Here is a 21769-nt window from a genome sequence, read left to right as displayed (position 1 = left end):
TTTGCTGGATGTGGCTTCAAAAGTAAGGCAGCCGCAGCAGTAGCAGGCAGGGAATTTCAGTGATGGGCCTGCAGTACAGTCAATAAAAATTGATTTTTACATGTGCAAAAATTACACCAATATAACCCAAATAGCAAAGCAAACTCTTAACATGAACACACCTCTAAATACAAACACACATTTTAGCCCTGTAGATGAGTAAAGTTTCAGAAGGCTAACAAAAATATCCATCTGTTCTATATTTTATTTTGCCAGTAGTAACTATACCTATCAGAGCCACCAAGACAGCCTTTTATAATGATAACACTTTTTTTTCTTTAAAACATAAGCATTCATATTTCAACCAGAACTCATACAAGGTCCCAGACTTAAAGCAATTATTTTTAATCAGAGAACTTAGCTTATGTGCAAGTCCCACAAATGACTAAATATGTGGTTTATTAGGTTTGCACACCTCCACAAAACAGAATTTAGCAGGTTATTAGTTCATAACATGGACTAATTGCTTTTTGTAATTCCCGGCTGCTGCACATTAGTATACAGAAGGATTTTTATGTGTGCACATTATTACTGATCTACAGTATGCTAAGGAGGCACTGCTGGGAATACATATACTAGAAATGATAAATACAATGCTATATAGCCAATAGCTAAAACCATAAAATACTCTCACAGTGCATAGTTCAAGTGACTTAATATACTCATTAATGCTGAGGCGGATATTTTAAGTTTGTTTTGAATGTCAATAACATAATTCGTTTAGCTGTTATCAAGCCTACAGGTATACCTTTTTCCAAATAAAACTGGATTGTACAAGGCGGAAATTAGTTGTCTAACTTATGCCACTGCAGATTCAATAAATACACGCACGTAATCCCAGCATCCTAAAAGAGAACAACGAAAAGAAATTCAGAGCTAAAAATATAACTAAGATTTCTAACCCTGCAAAAAATCTGGGGTTTTTAGCTCTTTAGGCCTACAACTTGTAGCTATCCCTGTAGCCCCAACAATGACAACTCCAGTACTTGAAGTTATGAAGACCAGAAGCCTTACTGACTTAATTCTCACTCTATATGTCCCTGCAGCTGCTGGTAGGACCGGCTGTGTTCAAACACTGCAGAAAGCACGCTGTTTGCTGTGAAACGTTTAGGAGCGAAAGCTACTCTGAGGGGAACATTGATTTATAGCTTAAAATAGCACCACCAGGGCAAAAATACCTCAAAGCCAGTACTCGTTTTCCAAACCTAATCCTGTGCCGGTGTTACCAAGGAGAGGCTGCAGTACGCACCACAGCCCTGTTGCCCCTCACTCACACGCTCTGTTTGACTACCGGGAGGACCCCCGGTGTGAGGGGGGAGCGGGCAGCGCGGCGCTCGCCCCGGGGGTGCGTGTGCAGGCCCCGGGGAGCACTCCGGCCGCTCGCAGCGCGGCGGGGGGCGGCCCACGGCCCTTCACCGGCAGCCGTGCTCCACCGCTACGGGAGAGCGGGAATTCGCGCTACTCCCTGCCCCCCGCGCCAAGTGTATTTAAACGAGCGCCCGCGCCGCTGCCGCCACCACAGACTATGACGGTAAAAATCGACTCGCTCAACCCCTGCCCGGCGCTCACGACCCCGCGCAGCGGGGCCGCCTCACCGCTCTCCCAACGGGGCGTCCCGCCTCGTCCTCCCCGCCTCAGAGAAAGGGGAGGCGGGAGCAGCCCTCCTCGCCTCAGAGAGCGTAGGGCGGCAGGGGCAGCCCTCCCCCCCTGAGAGAAAGGTGCGGCGGGCGGGAAGCGGCCTCCACCGCTACTCCTCGGGGAGGGCGGAAGCGGTTGGGACCGCGCCCGGGGCGCGCCGGGCCGGGCCGGCTACGGGCACTCTGTGGGGACGGCTGAGTGGTGGGGAACGGGTGGCGGTAGCACCGTGAGGAGCGCTCCCCACGGGAAGCCGCCCGAAACGGGGAGCGGGCGAGGGGCACCAACTCCCCTCAGCCACTCCCTTCCCAGCCACACGCACCCCGCTGGGCGATCGCGTCTCAGCCCGACGGGCCCGGGGCGGGGCGCAGGGATCTCCCCCACCACCCTCGTCCCCGGCCGCTGTTCCGGCACCCGGCTTTAATCCTCTCCTTATATGGACACCAGAACGTCTGACGTCATCCCAACGCTGGGAAACCAGCACACGCGCAACCAAGCTTGGTTGGGAAGGCGGGTGGTGCGGGGAAGGCCGGGGGGAGGGGGGGAGACTCTGGAATTTTGATGGACGCGGCATTGCGCCACTGGGAGCGGGGGAGCCCGCTCGGCCATTGGGCAAGGGCGGGAGAGGGGGCGGGCAGCCGTGGGAAGGGTAGGCTGTAGTGGTTGAAAAGCCGCCGCCTGGCTGAGGAGCTGTGCCAGTGCGGGGTGGGCGCTGCCAGGGGGAGGCAGGAGGGCAGCGAGTTCGAGTCCCGCCTCCGCGAGCCCGAACCGGGAGCCCCTTCTCTGGGCTGCTGCAGTCTCCTCAGCGGCGGAGGGACAGGACCCAGCGGTCGTTTCTTTTCCCCTTCTTCCTCGTTTTTCCTCCTCGCGTGGAGGCCGCGGCATTCTCTGTGGGGCGCCAGCCCGCAGGGACAGAGTTTGCTAGGAGTTTGTGCGGACTTCGGGCCCCGGCCCCCCCGCCCCGCTGCCGCCATGCCCGTCTTCCACACGCGCACCATCGAGAGCATCCTGGAGCCGGTGGCCCAGCAAATCTCCCACCTGGTCATCATGCACGAAGAGGGGGAGGTGGACGGCAAGGCCATCCCCGACCTCACCGCCCCCGTCTCGGCCGTGCAGGCCGCTGTCAGCAACCTGGTGCGGGTGAGTAGCGGTGGCCGGCCCGCCCCCTCCGCTCCGCTCCCCTCCCCTCACGGGACCCCACTTGGGCTGCCGCGGCCCAACTTGGGGGTCCCGCGGAGCCCGCCCGCCCCGGCCTGTCTCCCACAGGTGTGCCGCCGTCCCCCCCCCCCACTGGCCGCCCCGTGACGGAGCGGGTCCCCCGGCGGCGGCAGTGTCTGGGGCCGGAAAGGGGTTAAGCCGGGAGGCTTTCTGGACCTCTGCGGCTCCTGTCTGGAAGCCGCCTTCGGCTGTTCCCGCCCCGGCCAGCGAAGGAGCTGGGCGAGCTCTGCTGCAGGGCAACGAGTCGTCCGGAGCGGCCAGCTGGGCTCTTCGCCGCACCGGTGCCTGAAGAAGTCCGCCTTTTCCCCGCCTGGGGGACAGCCTGGCGTTAAAAGTGCGGTGAAGTGCTGTAATTGCCGCTGTTCGTACACCGTCCGTTCCGCGCCGGGCGGGGAGCGGGGCGCGGCGTCCCTCGGATGCCTCCGATAACGCTGTCTGGTTTTCCTGCTGTCTTGGAAACTCCTATTTTAGGTGTCTGCACTATAAAAGGCGAAACGCTTAACTTGGTGTGATCCTAGCCTTAAAAAAAACCACCCCACCCCAGACCTCCCAGGCATTTGATAGCGATTTTTATATTGGTGAAGGCGTGTGTTACCAGCACAGGAGTTGGAGGGACAGAGCTGTGGTTTTCAGGCAAAGTTCGGAGTTGCAGTTTGTTCTGTTTGTTTCGTTGCTTCGAGTGTGAGTGGCTGTTTGCTTGTGGGAAACTAAAGGGGACTGAAAATCGGCTTCAACCTCTCGACTTCTGAAAGCAGCTACACGTAGCATTTCTTTTTAAGATCTGAGTATTTGCAATATGGACATTTCAGTCCGAGAAGTGCAGATGACTAATACACTTGAAATGTAGTTTTATTAGTACTTCTATAACCAGCTATCAAAAGAATAGCAAACTGTTGCGAGGCAGAAATGTCTTGTTTGATATAGAAAGCACTGCAATGTTACATACTCCTCTATTTCATTGAGAATTACCTGTAATACTTGTTTTGCTCTTCTGTTAAGTTCAGTTATAGATACTCTGAGTTCATTTTTGAACATCAGGCACTACTTGCTCAGTTTAAATCCTGTAAAAATTCTTAAGTCATTCGTGGCAAGCAATAGCTCTTGCCAGCAAGCTTTACCTTAAAATGAAATGGCTATATACAGCTAAAATATTGTATCAGTGTTAACTGATGTATCAGTACACTGAAATCATGAGGCTTGTGGGTATAAGAAGCTGTCAAGATGACTAATGTACAAGATGTGTTTATCAGATTTCGGCCTGTAGTACTTGCTACTGCTAGTATAACTTGCCACTTTGAGGTTTTGCAGTTTACTACAGTGTAACTACAACTCTTGGTCCCTACGACTCCATGAATTTTACAGGATGTACTGTCTGGAATACTTGTGCTTCTTGCTGACTTTAGCCAAAACTCTTGTTTTTATGAAGGACAATCAGCCTGCAGCAATGAACTGATGTAATAGGTATATTGGCTGTAAGGGTGTGAAGCCTGAGTGTATGAAATTCTTTTCCTTGAAAGGAAGACTTTAGAATAACGCTTTGCCTCTCTGAGCTTAGCCTGTATCACTGGGTTGTGTGACTATTTCCCACCCCTCCCCCCTTCCTCTCAAAAGAAACCTAATCTGATAAAGTAGCATTTATTAGAGAAATGCAGACACAGAATTGTTTTATTTCTGCAGCTTGCTAATGCCAGCTCTTCTTTCATTTTGGAGTGTTTTGGAAGCCTCTGTTTTTCTTTTCTTGCCTGCTAGGTAGATAAAAGGAAAGACGGTTGAATTATTTTTCTGTGTTAATTCACAAAGAACAAATAGAAGTGGTGTAATCTGAGGTGGTACTTACAAGGAAGATGCCCTGATCTGGTAGAACACAGCTTTGACTACGCTAGGAAAAACACAGAATTAAAATTCTGTTTCCTACCTGGACCTGTGTTTTCTGTGCACCATTCTGAAGTGTAGAGGTGACTTGTGAAACTGCAGTTTCACAGGAGCAGGAATATTTGTGCAGACAGGTTATCTAATTGAGAGTCTTCTGGTGGCTTCACAGGTGACAGCAAAGATGCAATTGTCAGTATAACCAAGACAGTAATGTAGCTGCTCTTTGTGTTGCTTGCTGTTTGCTCAGGGTTCTTCGTGTGGCATGAGTATCACAGTAAGTATTGACCAGCAGAGTTGTTCTTCAGTGACAACTTGTCATACGCAGCAGGATCATTCTCTGGCTCCCCAGACTATAGTAAGGACTCCACAGGTTGGAAGGTGCAGTATCTAATTCATGTAACTACAGCATCTGCAAGTAACTGCTGGTAGCAGTGTCTGAAATACTGAGACCCATTCTTTTGCAAGGCGTAGGAGATGTGCTGTGTGGGGAAATGGGCTAGGAAATGAGAAAATGGCTATGAGGAAGGAGCCACATGCAATAACTTAAAAGTTTATTTTGTTGACGTTCCTGAGATGGGAGTTAACATGATACGCTATATCCAAGATGAAACAGAATGTTGATAGATATGAGTGTCTTAAATTTGAGACTATTAGATGAGTTAAAAGGGAGTCTTTCTCCTGGATAACTTGACTTCAGACCTCAATATGGGAACTCTTTCTTCAGTTTGCCATTCAGCATGCATTTCTGTATTTTCTCTCAGAAATGGATGTGCTGTATTTTAAGGTTTGCCTGAAGCCACATTAGATTTTGTGGTGGTTCTAATGTAAGGCTTGCATGCCCAATAACACCTACTGCAAGGGTGCTTCCTTGTCAGAACTTAGTTGTAAAGTAATCCTAGCTAAGAGAAAGCCCAAGTCATTGTTAAAGTTAATGAAATAACTAAATCTTTACAAGTTAGTCTCTTTCCTATGGTAAATATGGAAGACTTGGTATTTTGCACCTCTGTATTAGTTCCCAGTATGTGACAGTTTGATTCTACTGTGTCTTGAATATTTTGTAAGGGGATAGCTTTTGCAGAACAATACTGAAATTGTTTTGAAGTGCTTTGATGAAATTTCTTAACTATGAGATAAGGTATGTTTTGCCCATGCAAAAAACTTTGCATGTAGAGGTAAGTGGCAGAAGCTTTTTTGCACAAAAATAACCCTTGACTGGAGCCAAGAATTTGAGGGAGAGGCTTCAGATTAATATCACAAGATTAATAATGTACTATATCAGTCCTTTTTTTAACTGAAGATATAATGTTTTTATTGGCTGATGCTTGGAGTGGATGTGTACCTCTTATGGGAGGGTTGGTGTTTGGTTTGATGTTTCTTGTAGCTAAAGATGTAACACTGTAAGACAACAGAATTGGTTGGGGGGAAAAAACAGTCAAGCCCAATAGGCAGGGAATAACTTGGAGCTTGCTAAATATATATTAGTTTAGTGGGCAGTGAAACAGAATTCAGAATTCTAACTGGCCATACTTCACTGGGAGGAAATATGGTGGGTTTCTAATTGTTTTTTTTAATAAAACATTCGTCAAACTTAGCCTATTTTTAAAAAGAGACATTTCTATCAAAGACAACTAATGATGATACAGAGAATGTAAACCTATCATACACGTTATATAAAATCACTTTATCTTGTGGAGGAGAAAAGTCTCTACTTTCCAGTAGTGAATTTACAAGTGTTTATGTTGTGTCATATTACTGCCAAACAGAGAAAGCAAATTCTACTTTTATGTTTTGAACTCCATTCACTTACTGCCTTGTATGGATTCTTGGCTTTCTGGCAGTACAGGCATAGCCCAGTCTTGTCACTTCTCTCCACTGTCACGGACAGAACTGCTTCAGAGCAGAGTTGCTGCTGCTCTGCCAAATGCCAACAGTACCATGGGTAAAGCCACTGAGTTTGACAGATTAGGAATTAATTCTGTGCGTGAGAATTAAGGTAATAGAGGGGAACCTGAGAAGGGACTTAAGAAATACATATAATTTAAATACTGGAGCAGGATCAGCAACTCAAAGAGATGTTGACTTTTTAGTCTGGGTTGTTGAACCAGGTCAATGGTGTGAAAGATCTGAGCTGCTTTGCCTGAGACCAAATGCCTGACCATTACCATGTTTTTCAGTCCTTCATTTTGACTGAGCTTGAGCCATCTGAGGAAAGTGACACTGGTGTGAAATGCTCATAATGAAAGGTTTGTAAGACACTTATGGTCACAAAGAAGCGTCTGAGATCTTTCAGAACAGAGACACCTGCTCTGAAAGGCCAGCACTTGCCTAGCTGATGATGCAGCTTCTGCCCTTCCATCCTCCATGCTGTAGGTGCTGTGCTTTTGTATTTGAATCTTTCATAAGTGTCTACATGCATCCAATTTATATTACATTATGTTCATGGGGGAAATTTCTTCACTGTCTATTAAACTGTTAACTATCACACTTCTCAAGAATGTATTCTTGGTGTATGCTGTGTTACGCCTTTATTTACCTACTGAGATTTGGAGTCTTAAACTATACTGATATCTTTCTGCATCTCAGTCACTAACCACAACTAGCAGGTCAGGATAATCATCAGTAAGGGTCTCTTGGCTTATAAATATCCTGTCTCGTAGTTGTGGTTTATCAGACGTTTCCTTTATGTAGAACAGGGCCAAGCACTATTTTTTAAAAGTAAATAAAAGCAGTCTAGAGTAAGATTAAGCTTAACTGGAGGTCGTATTTGATGAGAACAACACCCTATAGCACTGGGTCAAACAAGGTTTTTGTCACTTCCTGAAGCTGTGAGGTCAGACTCTTTACCACCAGCTGAAGCCCACTCCACTAGACACACCAAAAACCACACAGATTACTCACCAAACAGGTGAAACTCTATACTTGTACTTACACAGTGACATAAAGTTTAAAAGAAACCAAAAAACCTCAACTGTGAAAGAATTGCATTTAGTGTAGCTGTAGCAGCTGCCCTATTTCATCCTAGTGGATGAAGAAGTAATAATCACCTGAATCTATCGTCATGTTCTGGGTGCATATCCATGGTCCTCAGTCAAATTACAGCCCTGGTTGCCAGGGATGCAGGGTCATGCAGAAAGATCTGGGCATTTTCCCTGGACATGCTGTGAATTGTCTATCAACACCTGCAAACCACCAGCTTGAATTTGTGAAAAATGCAGCCTGCCTTGAAAACCTTGTCAAGTTTGCAGCAGCTAAAGTCAGATACATGGCTGAACACTTAAAATGAGGAGAAACTGTCTGACTATTTTGGAGAGTGGATGGTAAAACAGCTTCCTCATCCCTAAGTTTTCTTCTGGTGTAGCTGACTTGCCTGTATCTCAGGGTACACAAGAGAAGAGTGAGCTGTTGAGGGCAGCTTAGTGTTTCTGGTTTTTGAGAGAAAAATTTGCTTGCAATATTTATGTTTATATATTTATGTATCTTGGAAAAGGGTGGAGAAGCAAGGAAAAATGTAAGCTTTTTCCTTGCAGAATTTTGTGCACAGCATAAAAGACAAGGGGTTGTAGTAACTTTCTGAATTCTTTTTCTTGGTGTTTCTAACTTGTAATGGGAAATGTATAGATCTGCGCTTTCCCACCTCCAGTTTATTGTATTGGAATGTCTTTAAGCTGAAAGAAATGGGTAGTTACAGCAGCTCATCTGAACTCTACAGGACTCAAAACTTGGTGACAAGTGACTGAGAGTACTAGAAGAGACCAGATAATCTCATGACAGAGTAAGACTTTTCATTATAGGTTTCTTGGTCTTGTCTGTGTGTAGTAGAAACTTGTGAATACTGTCAGGAGAGATAGTGTGTTTTAAATAATAAACATTTCCTTCTTTTTTGAAATGGAACGTTCTACTTGAGCGTATCTGCAGTTTCTCTAGGGATAATTTACCATGTTGTGGTAAACGTGGCCATTTTGTGACCATATGCTTTGAGAAAGTGGATAAAACCCATTAGGGTGTGTGCATGGGAGGGACAAGGAGAAGAGTGATTGATTAATCAGACAGAAAGCAACTTTGTAATAACAAAAGCACATCATAAACTTCTTTCTTGCTTTTATCTGTAGAACTATCTTTACATAAGTGATAAATCAGCTTCTGATTTGAATGGAATAATCTCTTTGTTCCGTTATTATGTTTGGTGAGTTAATTTATACCAGTCTCTTCCATCAGCTTTAAAAGGAATGTTTTGTTCTCTGTTCCTTTAAATGTGCATATTTAAATGTGAATGCCTCCATTACTAATTACATGCAGCTTGCTTTTTGGGCATAAAAACTGAGAATATTATTGTGGAATGGGTAACCTTCAAGTGGCAGTTGGACTGAAAAAATCCATATGCCAACAATATGGCGTATACCACTCCTGCTCTGGAAAACTTAGCATCCGCTTTGTGCTGCATAAGTGAATTACACCAGTGAGGGAAGAGTTGTTAAATCCATATTAAGGGTCAACATTTAGCAATTTCTTTCTTTAAAGTGTCATGTAGTTTTGCTTTGTGCTTTGAAACAAAAAGATATTTTTCTCTATGTGGTAGTATCAGACTGTAGACGTGGAATTTTTTATAGAGTTTAATAAAACAGTGAACCAAACAAAGCACGGTTCAGTATGTTTTACACTTAGAAACAGAAATGTGTAGCTTCAGAACATAAGCAGGGTAATTTACAGGTGTCCACCTCTTCCCACTGTAGTTGAAATTTGGATTGATGAAGCAAGTCTTTGAGAGGACTAGGCAGGGGGGAACCAAGCAGTGGTTTTAAAGATGTGTTAGCAAACATGTGGTGTTAATGCTAGTTACTGGAAATAATGCCTGAAATCATAAACTGGTTGTTGCAAGTGCTAGAGTATGTTTCTTGTTCCAAATCTGCTAGAATTCTTAAATAAAAGCCAAATGACATTTTCTTTCCAATTACTTTTCCGAAGGAGAGAATAGGCCAGTGCTAGCAACAACTTGCCTTGAGCACTGCTTAATTTTGGTAATGGCTTCACATATAGCTAAGGCTAGCTTTTTATCCCTACTTCTCTGTTGTACCGCTTGTATGTGTTGTTCCAAAGCTCTTGTTTCAGACTATATTGTTTTACCAAGTCTTACTGGCTTTGTATTTTTTAACCTCAAATATGAAGACAAAGTATTTACTGTTAGTAATATTAGTCTTCTGCTGCCATTTCTCACTCTGAAAAGCAAGTTAGACTGGGAAACTAGACCTTAAGAAACATTGGAATGTAGCACGTGTGCTGGTTTTTGTGTTTTTTATTTGTGTTTGTTTTCTTTAGTGACACAAATTCTATTCTGTCACTTGCTCAGTTAAATACTGAGAAGCAATTCTTGATACAGAACTTCACTTTGTGGCTGTGGTTCTTAATTCCTGCAAAATTCTAACCTTCCTGGCATTTATCTTCAAACACAGCAATAACAGCTCTTACTAGGGAGCACTGTTGTTCTCTAATTTGAACAGTAAAGTATCTTCTTTATATAACTGTTCTAGGTGCATCAACCAAATTAATTGTAATGTTTAATTGTATAATTTCTTCCTTAATTTTTATGCCATCAGGCAAGAGAGAATTAATCCTAAATAATGTCCTGTAATCAGAGTCTAAAGTAACAACTTGTGGTGATGCATGTAAATGCACCACAGATGAGTGGTTATTGCAACTATCTGCATTTTGGAAGACACTTCTTGGATACAAGATGACTTGCTGCATGGAGAGATGAAGTAATAGAGGCTGGATCTTCTTTTCAGTTACAACTAGTTCACCAATAAGTGTCTCCTTAAAACATGAGCCTAGCAGCTCAAACCTGAATTGATGGGGGCCAAACTCTATGTGCATAATATTTGTAAACAGGCCTAGTTTCTCCCTGTAGTAATTTCAGGCCCTAGTGCATTTGTAAGAATATGAAAAACTGGATGGAGAATCAGTAGAGAGGGTAAACCTATCCTTTGTTTACTTTGCCTAATAATTCAAATCTACTGAGGAATGACTTGTACTTCCCTCCATCCTGAGACTAGAACCAAAGTTTTCTGTGAAAAGGTACTGAATAAATCTCTTATTCTGAAGTAAATTCTTCAGAATAATTATTTACATTATGAATAATGATAAATGGATAACAATACTGGCTGACGAAAGGGGAAAGAAGGAAAATAACCTTTTAACTCCCAAAGGCTTTCCATGATTACTGAAAATGTCGGCTCATACTAGTCTTAAATGATGATGATCTTGATAACTCTCCCTCGCTGAGAGAATATGTGTCGGAACAGTTTCCTGGTACCCTGGCTTCATGGGTAGGGTAGGAATGATGATTCATGTCAGGGTTCTCCGGTAAAGAGTGGAAACAAGCTGTCCCTGTAGAAAACTTGTGTGTCTTGTTGCTGTTGGCTTAGAACCCTTATGAAGAGACCTTTTGTAATAAAATTGCATTACATTTTCCATCAATGGTTACACCCACAGAATAGCGAATGTAACCCGATCTTCTTTCACTGAGGATAAGTTTCCCTTGTGCCGAACTTCCAGTGTATATCGAGGACCTGGGATTGCTGAAGGCATATCTTCTCAGAGCTGCAGTAAAGAAGGTATTGAGTACCTCAGCTGCTTCTGTGCTGTCACCAAGCCCCCCACCTATTCAGCAGTGGGCCCACATTTTACCTCATCTTCATTTTGCTGCAGCTATACTTACCCAACCATTTTTTGCTGTCCTTCATGTCCCTCGCCAAATTCAACTCTAGATAGATTTTGGGATGGACACAATCCCTGCATGCTCAGGTAGTGTCTCTGTGTTCCTCTTGAATCAACTGTCCATGCTTCTACCTCTTATGCACCTACTTTTATGTCAGCTTTGTCAGGAGAATTCTGTTCATCCATGCAGGCCTCCTGCCACCTTGGCTTGACTTCCTGCTCACCAGGGTGAAGCATCCTGAGTGAGGGCATCCTTGAAAATCAAGCAGCTTCCCAGAACCTCTCCTCTTTCTAAGAGTGTATACTACGGGATTTATCCAGGCAGGTCCCTGAAGAGGCCAAAGTCTGTTCCCCTGAAGCCTAGGGTCTGACTTGTCTTTTCTTCATAGAATCGTAGAACCATAGGGTTGGAAGGGACGTCTGGAGATCATCTAGTCCAACCCCCCTGCCAGAGCAGGGTCACCTTAGAGCAGGTTGCACAGGAACGCATCCAGGTGGGTTTTGAATGTCTCCAGAGTTGGAGACTCCACCACCTCTCTGGGCAGCCTGTTCCAGTGCTCTGCCATCCTCGAAGTAAAGAAGTTCCTCCTCGTGTTTAGGTGGAACTTCCTATGCTCAAGTTTATGCCCATTACCCCTTGTCCTGTCCCTGGGCACCACTGAAAAGAGCCTGGCCCCACCCTCCTGACACCTACCTTTTAAGTATTTTTTCTATATATTCCTTTATATATTATATATTCCTTTCAGGATCCTGAATTCCACTGTCTCATGGTCACTGCAACTAAGCTTGCACCTGACCTTTGTATTCCCAACCTGTTCTTCCTTGATTCGAACAGCAGACTGGCTCTTCTCTTTGGCTCCTCACTCTGTATCTATCTATTAATGAAAGATGATATTTAGCATTTACACTGTGTTATAGGAAAAGTACAGTATTTCTCATGGCAGTGGAGGTAAGCAATTTTCATATTAAACTGATTTTCTGTGATGGCCTAAGAAAGTTTGAGGACCAACTGTCATGCTTGATCTTTGCCCTCAGGTAAATATGGTGCATAAATGAAATAATGAAAAAGTACTGCTTTGGCTAGTTCTACAAACTTTATGCTTGGATATCTTTGCGTATGCAGCTTAAAATGTCTGGGTATGCTGCAACTGTTCTGGTCTCATTGCTCTACAAACTAGAGTTATGACAGTCTTCAGTCGCTTGGTTAGGATACAGGAAAGCTTATATGGTAATTCCAAAATTGTCTAAATTCTTTCACTGTCCTAAAAGGCACAGATTATTTCAAGGCAGTCTCAGTGCAGGCTAGCCTAGGCAAAGACCAAAAGCCTTGTTCTGTAATGAATGCAAATGCATTTGCAGTTCATAAGCATATTCAGGAGCACTTGACATTCTTGTGATGGTGTTTATCCAGCAATGCATCTTTTTAAAGTAGATGATAGAAAAGATTGCTCTTTGTCTTTTCTTTTTAATGGACACACTGATGGCAGTGCTAGACTGTTGTTTTCAATGGTTGTTTTCTGTTTGTGGGAATAGTGAAGTATAATGGTATTAAACTTGAACTGCATTTTGGAAGCTGAGTCTTTGCATGAACTACAGAGACAAGCCTGTCCCTCCTTAAATGCTGAAGTGTGCACAAGAAAATCGCTACAGAAATTAATTTCTTTAACAGATATAGTCAGAAGTACCAAAGTAGCATTATGAGAGATGGCGGTTATTTCTGCAACCCCTGAATTGGTGAGGAGCACTCTGGCCTGTACTGGATAAATCAAAAGTGTCACCTTGTCAGACAGTAATGACTGTTCTCTTCTGTCTTTTTGTTGTTGTGTTTGTTGTGTGGTTTTTTTTTAATTCTCATCAAATAGTTGATATATAATGTAAGGAGCTGGTGCATCAAAAGGGGAAGCTTATTAAAAGCTGAACCATATCAGCTTCATTGGCCATTGTAGTCTTTCAGTCATTCTCTGGGTGTCAGCTCTTCAGCTGCAGCAGAGTCTGAAGACTCCTCCTGTCAAGCAGGAAAGCTATTAAAAGCTGTCATCTGGAACTTTAGTTATTCCAACTGAGTTTCTTCCTCTGCTGACCTCTTCTGACCTCTTCCTGAGCTTGGAAGAGGCTGCGTATTGCAACTGTGTTTAAGGAGGGATGCATTAATAAAACTTTCTTTTCTTATGCAGGCCTTGTTTTGTTTGCCTGCACAAATACTTCCTCGAAAGGAGCAGAAACAGACTTCAACCAGACTGATAGTCAGTATGTGTGACAGCCAGATAACCTGTGAGTTGCAAGAGTTTTTTGGTAGATTTGGTTCCTGGTAACCACAAATTCAGTTAGGTTTTGAACAAATGGACTTACCATTTATGAGTAAAATATCTGTCCGTGCATACACAGTGAATGGTTAAACTGTTAATCTCATAATGGGATATAGTAGTACATAATTGACTGAACCAAGTAGTGCTAAGGCTTAGCTGTATGCAAGCTGGCATGTTCAGCCTTCCTATTTAAACTCTATGGAAACCTTGTCAGTTGCTAACATATAGCCATGTAGTCATCTAAACTTGCTTAGGAGAGGTTTTTAATACTGAAGCGTGTGGTCTACTGAATGTTTATCTGAGGGGTTATCCCTATAAAAATGCTGCTTCAAGCACCCAGTCAGAAGTTACTGGGAAAGTCGCTTTCTTTGGTGCGTCTATTTCCTTTTAAAATCTTACTTTTTTTTGGTAAATTTGCTCAAGGTTGATCTCAAAAGATGTTTCCCATTTCAGCCTCTGAATGTGTAGACATGTGTCTAAGTATCCTTCAGCTAAGTCTTCAAAAGCTGATTTGGCTACAAAAAGGTCACAAAACCATTCAATACTTGAAAGAAAATTTATTCTCAACTGTAAAAACACTTTCTTAAATTGCTGCATAACTTTTATGAGGCTTTAGGTAAGAGAACAAGTTATAAACTGACTAGCATTTGTTGGACTACACTAAAAATCACTTTCACAAGTCTAGCTGTCTTTGCAGCTTTTACAGCATAATAGTTGTGCTGAGTAGCAGATAAACAAATGGACTTTCTCTCGAACTCCGGAGTAGTAGCGAGAAGGTCACGTTTTATTTAGCTTGCCCTGATAGAATGACCAAAAAAATTAGATTGTGAAGCGCTAGTAACTGCCAAACAACTGACTTAACTGTAGCAACTGATGAAGTGCTGCTTGATTCTTTGTCACGCTTGTAAAAAGTTCTCTTAAAAAAAATCAAGGGGTGGGAAGAGTGGGAACCTCAGTAAATTTTAGTTGGGTTTCAGCTTGACTTTAGTCTTTCTTGGGGGGGGGGGGGTGCGGGAGGCAAGGGGAGGAGGTAATTGCATAGCATTTCTTTTACCTCTCAAGTTAACGCTGGAGAAAACCTGCATTCCTTAGCCCTCTGACTAGACTCCACTGGGATTTGAGCTGTCAGACCAGCCGAGCCCACCCAACTCTCCATGCAGCAGGAAGGAATGTATTTATATATACTGATTTATTTTTTTAAATCTTCCCAGCTTGGCATCAATGATTATTGTAGCTCAAAGCAAAAAAAATTAATATATATATATGGTGTTTTATCTCTCAATTGCAAGCTAATGTCTGGCATAACAATTTGGCCTGGCAATTTGGGAGAGAGGGGCAGTTGGAGTCTCTGACCTGTTCTCCAATTACTCAAGATAGTGAAACACTGAAGAGACTTTACAACCCTGAAGCAATTACTAACTGCTGCAAAGAGCTGTTGCTTAGCCTTTCTTGTGGCAGATTTTTATATGGTTGTCTTGCACTCTTTTCTTGCACAGAGCAAATTTTCCTGCACGCCACTTATTAGTTTTAAATATTTTGGTGATGACGATAACTACTAACCTTGTTACTGTGTGGCAATGGGGGAAGTAGACTGTGAGGGGGTTTCTAAACGATGTATCTAGCTTCCTTCTGCTTTCACAACTGAGTGTAATTCACTTATTCCGACAGGTTTTCCAGCTCTCTTGTTAGCTGGCCCAAAAACTTGTATTTCTGACTCAGAGTACAGTGGTTGCTCAGAGTTTTAAATTTGGAGCAATTTCCTCAAATAGGGCAAAGTGTTGTTGGGAACAAGTGTAGCTTCCTGTTGTAGGAGATGCTTTTAGTCAAATTTGCAGCAATACTGCTGTTTCCCTTTTCAACTGCATTGTTGTAGCAGGTAAAGGAACTACATCTCTACATATGCTTACCTTACAAAGATTTAAAGGATTTTTCATTAATTTCTATTAAACTTCTGAAAGGATTTAAGCAGTTAAAAATGGTACCTATAACTTCCCAAAGTGGTAGCAATTATATACTATTAAGTGTTGGTGGCACTTTAACATCCTTATTCTAATGTGGATTTGATTTGTCAACATTCTTCTAATGTGACACGACTGGATAATATTATGTATTTGCACAGTGCCTGGCACAATGGAGCTCTAAAATGCTGACATTTTAGAGCTGATAAATTACAGTGGAAAAAACCTCCTGTTTTAAAGTTGTTGAACGTTCTGATGTCTCTTTACGACTCAGTGTCAAACTTAAAGATTAATTTTAAAGACAGGTATAGAGGCTTTACTTCTGTACAACTTCAAACTAACGGTGACTAGGATCAATCCCTTTTCTATGCAAGAGGTGAAGCCAGACTTCGTCCAGCTCTGATGACCATGGGAATTTAACAAAATAAGCAGTTTTAGCCTAGATATTTGTATGTACTGGATTGTAACCTTCAAGTTGCTTGCTTACACTACATAGTTTCCCCTCTTTGTTTCAACTGAGAATAGTAGTAGCTTCATGTTGCAGAGCTACACTGAGAAAGTCTGTCCATCCCATCACGCGTGTTCAGATGCTGCTGTCTACAGTAATAGGGCCAAACAAATCCATTGGTACAAAGAAAAGTCCCACGGGTTGCAATGTTATGTGAACTAAGCTTTCCAAAAGGGACTGCAAGAGTAAGAGTAATGCTTTCAAATGCTTTAATTGGGTGAACATAGAGAATGTAATGTATATTAATGTTAGTCCAAAGCACTGTTTTGGAAGCAGGCTGGCTCCAACAATAGGTTTTAATGGCTGAATGTAGACTGTAAAAGTGGCTAGGAGTAGATTCTATTCAAGATGGCATGGAAGACAATAGTTGTTCTGAGTGAGAACTTTTATCTTTTAATTCATTCTACAGACCTGATTTCTCAAAGGAACCACTGACAACTAGGAATTAGCTAGATTATACCACTCTTATTGCTCATATCATCCTGTAGTAAATGATTCTGACTATGTTGGTAACATCTGCTGCTATGCCATAGTTTATTAGCCTTTGCCACTTAATCTATTCAAGGAATGACTTTCTTTTTCAGTGTGAGTCAAGAAATAAATAGCAAATGCTGTTGAAAGTAGTTGTTTTCAAAACTTCTTTGGATGTGAAAAGTACTTTGTTACTTGACCACATAGTAAGTTTGTCTTATTTAAAACTAATTTTAACAGCGAAGTAAGTCTTCATTTAACTCAGAACTAATGCCAGATCAGACAGTACTTTGTTTGATTTTTAATATCGTCTATCAGTCATTTCTGCTGAGTAGCTGCTTTGTAGTAGTTTGCAAATTCTTTGTGATGCCTCTGTGCATAAGTGGGTTGTCTTCTACATGCCCAATTCCTTGCAGAGCTGGTATAAGTGGTCACAAGCACTGAAGACAAAATCAAGCTGGAAAATAATTACTCATACCAAGTTTCTGACACACTTAAGTTTTTAATGGTGCTGTAAATGAGCACTGTCCCTTGGAAAACAGCCCACTCTTTCTGGTCCTTATTCTATTTAATGTAACTAGATATTGTTGTAGCTAATTAAAAAAATCACATTTAATATTTGAGGAGTGATTTATACCATTAACTTACTGTACACTTGAATTAACTGTTAGTCAAGTGAAATGAGACTCTTACGAAAGACAAACTGTCCAATATGGTACAGAAGGTGGGTAATCACTATGAAATACCATGTTAGTACATATTTTGCTGGTGAAGAAACATTTATTGTGAGAGGGCTTATGCCAAAAGCTAACTGCTATGAGTTTTGTTGCTTCAACCATTTAGTAAACACGTAAGGATATTGTTAATATAATATTAAAAACTCAGTGAAAAGTGTTACTTTATCAATAAAGCTAATTTTAGATTGAGTATGGTTCCCTCGAGGGAAATGCTAGGATTAAACAAAGCCAACGAGGAACAGAACTCTGTCTAGTTCCTGCACCGGCAGGTTGACTTAAGTAAATAGGTTAAGGTAGCATCTCTTATGTATTCCTTCTCTGCCTCAGTACTAAGCCCTTTTAGTCTTTGTAACCCATCAAGATAATGGAAATAGATACTTGCTTGACAGGGCTGCAGATAAATAAGCCAGCACTTGTGACGGGCAGATTAGAACAAGTTCAGTAACTTGGAACAGCGTCATGGGAAGAGGTGGGGGGAATTGTTCTAAGAATTTCAGAATTGCTTGGAATGAAGAGTGGTCTCATGGCAGTGGCTTTGGCAAAATAGTTGCATTTAGAACACATTAAAAAGCAGTGTCATGTAAATGGTGGGGTGGTGAGTATACTTCCTCTTACTGATAAATGCATCCCCCCTATCAGGTACTAAAAGTGAGTCCTTATTCTGTTTTGTTGTGTCTTAAAATCAATGATGATTGGTATTCCTCCTTCCTCTGCTGTCAGAGGTGTTCAAAACTGGTTTTTCTTTCTCATGCCTATAAACTTTGTCTTCCTGCAGGGAATTGTTACTGTCTTGAACTTAGGAAAAAAAAAATAAAATTTGTTACTCTGAAACTCCTGATGCTCCAGGAGGGAGCTCATAAGGGAAGCAGTGCTGAACTTTCTGTAGAAGAGGGGAAAATCAGTGTTGGTATTCAGAAGTCAGTACAAGTTTGCATATGACAAAAGATCCTCAAACTCAGTGTCTGGTAGCCAACCTGCATTTTAATTTGTGTTATATTAAAATGATGCACACACAGACCCACTGGCAGTGAAGGAAGAGTTGGTATGCGAACTGTTACAGCACCTTGACCCCTATAAATTGATGTGCCCTGATGTTATCCACCTGAGCGTGTTAAGAAAGCTGGCTGACATCATTATGAGGCTGCTCTCCATAATCATTGAGAAGTTGTAGAGATCAGGGGACATCCCAGAAGACTGGAAGAAGGCTAATGCCAATCCCATCTACAAGATGGGCTTAAAGGAGTATCCAGGAAACTATAGGCCCATCAGTCTTACTTCAGTCCCTGGGAAAGTTATGGAATAAATCCTCCTGGGGGCTATCACAAGTCAAATGAAGCACGCGATTGGGAAAAGCCAGCACGGATTCACCAAGGGCAAATTGTACTTGACAAACCTGATCGCCTTCTATGACAAAGTAGCCTGCTCAGTTGATGAGGGGAGAGTGGTGGACATTGTCTAACTGTATTTCTCCAAGGCTTTTGATGTGGTTCCCCACAGCCGCCTCCTAGAGAAACTGATGTGTTACAATCTACACAAGTGGTGGGTGGGGAACTGGCTGACAGGCTGAACCCAGAGGGTGGTGGTAAATAATTTTCTTTCAAACTGGCAGCCTGTCACAAGTGGGGTCCCCCAGGGATTGATATTGGGCCCAGTGCTGCTTATGATCTTCGTTAAGTGATTTGGATGATAGGATCAAGTGTACCCTGATGAAGTTTTCCTGCTGACACCAAACTGAGTGGGGAAGTGGATGCTTGGGAAAGGAGAGCCACCCTGCAGCAAGACCTGGATAGGCTTGAAGAGTGGGCTAACAAGAACTCTATGAAGTTCAGCAAGGACAAGTGTAAGGTCTTGCACCTGGGAAAACTTAATCCAGGAGTGCAACTGTCTTGGCAAAGGGCCAACTCTTTTTTTCAGCTCCTTGAATGTTTTCTGTGCCAACAACATGGATAAGTGAAATACCAATTTAATAATGTTGTTACAGAGGCTGGCTCCAATTTAGTTTGTTGTCCTGCTAAAAGAAAAAAACCAGCCTGAGGAGAAAGTCTGTTCCTAGCTACGTGAAGCTATAGTTTTGGATGGTTTAGAGACCATTATAATATTTATCTATATTAGAAACATAGATTCTCACAGGCCACTCTGCTGTCTCTAGGAAGAAATCTTTCTTCCACTTGATATGATCTGTGAACTTCCTGTGGTGAGGCTTCTTCTTACTCTGTTGCTAACAGAGCCGAAAAGCCTTAATCTTAAGTAAACGTTCTAGATACTTCTACTTGATGCTTGGAAGGCTGGGGGATGGGATGTATCTCAATTACTGGGGGGTGAGGGGGCGTGGGAGAACAAAAATTCTCTTAAATGTGCAGATATTAGCAGATTGCCAAAGATAACACAAACCTACCAGCAGCATGATGGTGTTTGGTGGTTGCTTGCTTTTCAGACAAGCATCTGAATAAGGAGAGAATTTAGTTTTATGGTATCACATGTGTTATCTTTTAGCATAATACTGATCTGTGTATACATCTTCAGCAGGATTAATGTTAAGAGGTGCCCTGAAACTTAGTGCTGATTCACAGGTGTGGGTACATGGAAATGAACTGGAAGAGTTTTGGAGCCCGCATGCTGTTTGGTATTGGGCACTTTCCTTAGACTTCCATGTAAGGTAGAAGTAGCTACTTGCAGCTGTGAATCTCATTTGTGGAGGACAATTGCTGTATCTTATTTTTCTGGGTGAATTTTCTATATGCTCAAAGGTCAGCGCTGACTTATGTTATTTGACTGAAGTGGAGTTACAGTGCCTTAAAATAGTTCTAACCTGGAAGCACTGATTTAGAAGAAGCAGCTCTTCTCTTGATAAAAGAACTAATTTCCAAATTATAATAGTTATGTAAAAAATCTCACATAATCAGTATGTCCTTTTGTATCCTTTAAGTTGTGCATCCTGTAATTAGCTAAACCATCAAAGCCTCAGCTTTGTACTGGTAACAGAGTTAGTAGACAATAGCAGCATGAATAAAAGTCTTTTGGTACCCAAATGATGTCACTTTCTGGTTTCCATATGGTTCTCATTTCATAGTTAGGTATTTTACTTGGACAGCAGGATTTCCTTAGCCTCAAGCCAATTGAATTTGTCTTAATCACCAGTGTAGACAGGTAGGTCAGTTTGCTGCTATTAGGGACCAGATGGCTGGGGTGTTCTCATTTACTTGACTCACTGCCAGATGACTTTGAAATTGTACCTTGCTATGCCTGAAATGCAGTCTCCAGGGTAATCTTAAGAAAACCAGGAGCCAGTATACAGCTTCCATATTAACTGAAAGGCAAAGTAAATAGGCTCTGATTCAGCAGTCTCTTTAGGTTCATGCCCGGCTTGAAGGAAAAGTGGTCTTGTTAGCTGATGTCACTGGTAGTATATGTGCATTGTTTGTTTGGCGTAAACTAGAAAAATGAAGAGAATTCAGCTGCATATTTCTTTGGATTTATTTTTCAGTCTCTTATCTGTAGGGGAATAGGCCAATGCAATTAGTAGAAAAACTTAAAGCGTCTTAAAACAGTGCTAAACTCACTAATTGCAAGTGGCATATCAATCCCAATTATAAGTCAAAGCAAGATGAGAGCGGAATGATGAAGAAATTGGAAATTTGGTTTGTTAAATGCTTCCAAGAGAGCCTTTGAAGGAAAAAGAAAGCTTTGTGTGTTTTTTTTTTTTAAAAAGGTTGTATTATTATTGTACCTAATTATAACTGGTTCTTTCTAGTCTTATTGGATGAGAATGATTAGATTGTGAGGAGTAACCTGTAAACATGTTCTCTTAGATTTTTTTTTCCCTAAAATTACTTCCACATTGCTTGTCTCTTCTGTTTGGTTTGCTGAAAGTTCTGTCTTTACTGGGAGCAGTTTATGTCATCTGATGATAATTTTTGAGTGACTTGTGAAATTTAGGTGTGACCAAGAAATGTCATGATGTACCCCAAAGCTGTTTGACTTGCATCTGGCAAAGTTTTAGGCTTTGCTGCTATGTCAGGATGTATGCAATTCTATTTTGCTAACATTTACCACATGGATTATGGCAGCTAAAAGTCAGGTCACAATAAAACAACATTAATTCCAACAGCTGTATTTCTAAGAAAGAGCTGAGTGAAATAGCTTGAAATACCAAAAACTGGATCTCCTTGATACTGTAAATAAAAACATGGGTTGCAATCAGAATATGGTGACTGACAACAGTGAACATAAACAGCTAAGTGCTGTTTGCTTCTCTTTTGCTGCCAGAGCAGAGCCTGGCTACAGGGGCTTCTGTGAGAAGCTGTTGAAGCTTCC

General features: G+C 42.2%; 1 protein-coding gene across 6 annotated transcripts in view; it reads left to right on the top strand.

Moving 5' to 3' along the window:
* The first annotated feature begins 2297 nt into the window (after positions 1-2297).
* VCL (vinculin) overlaps positions 2298-21769 on the top strand; it is a 61138-nt gene continuing 41666 nt past the window's right edge. Inside the window, exon 1 of one of the 6 annotated variants that reach the window (XM_054206902.1) lies at positions 2298-2814. In XM_054206902.1, the coding sequence (XP_054062877.1) occupies positions 2647-2814 (168 nt within the window). In that variant the 5' untranslated portion in view covers positions 2298-2646. The remainder of the gene's footprint in view (positions 2815-21769) is intronic. The other 5 variants (XM_054206903.1, XM_054206898.1, XM_054206899.1 and 2 more) reach the window with 5 other exon arrangements.

This window comes from Rissa tridactyla, chromosome 6 (genome assembly GCF_028500815.1).
Source record: "Rissa tridactyla isolate bRisTri1 chromosome 6, bRisTri1.patW.cur.20221130, whole genome shotgun sequence".
NCBI lineage: Eukaryota > Metazoa > Chordata > Aves > Charadriiformes > Laridae > Rissa > Rissa tridactyla.
This window is presented reverse-complemented; position numbering and strand designations above follow the sequence as displayed.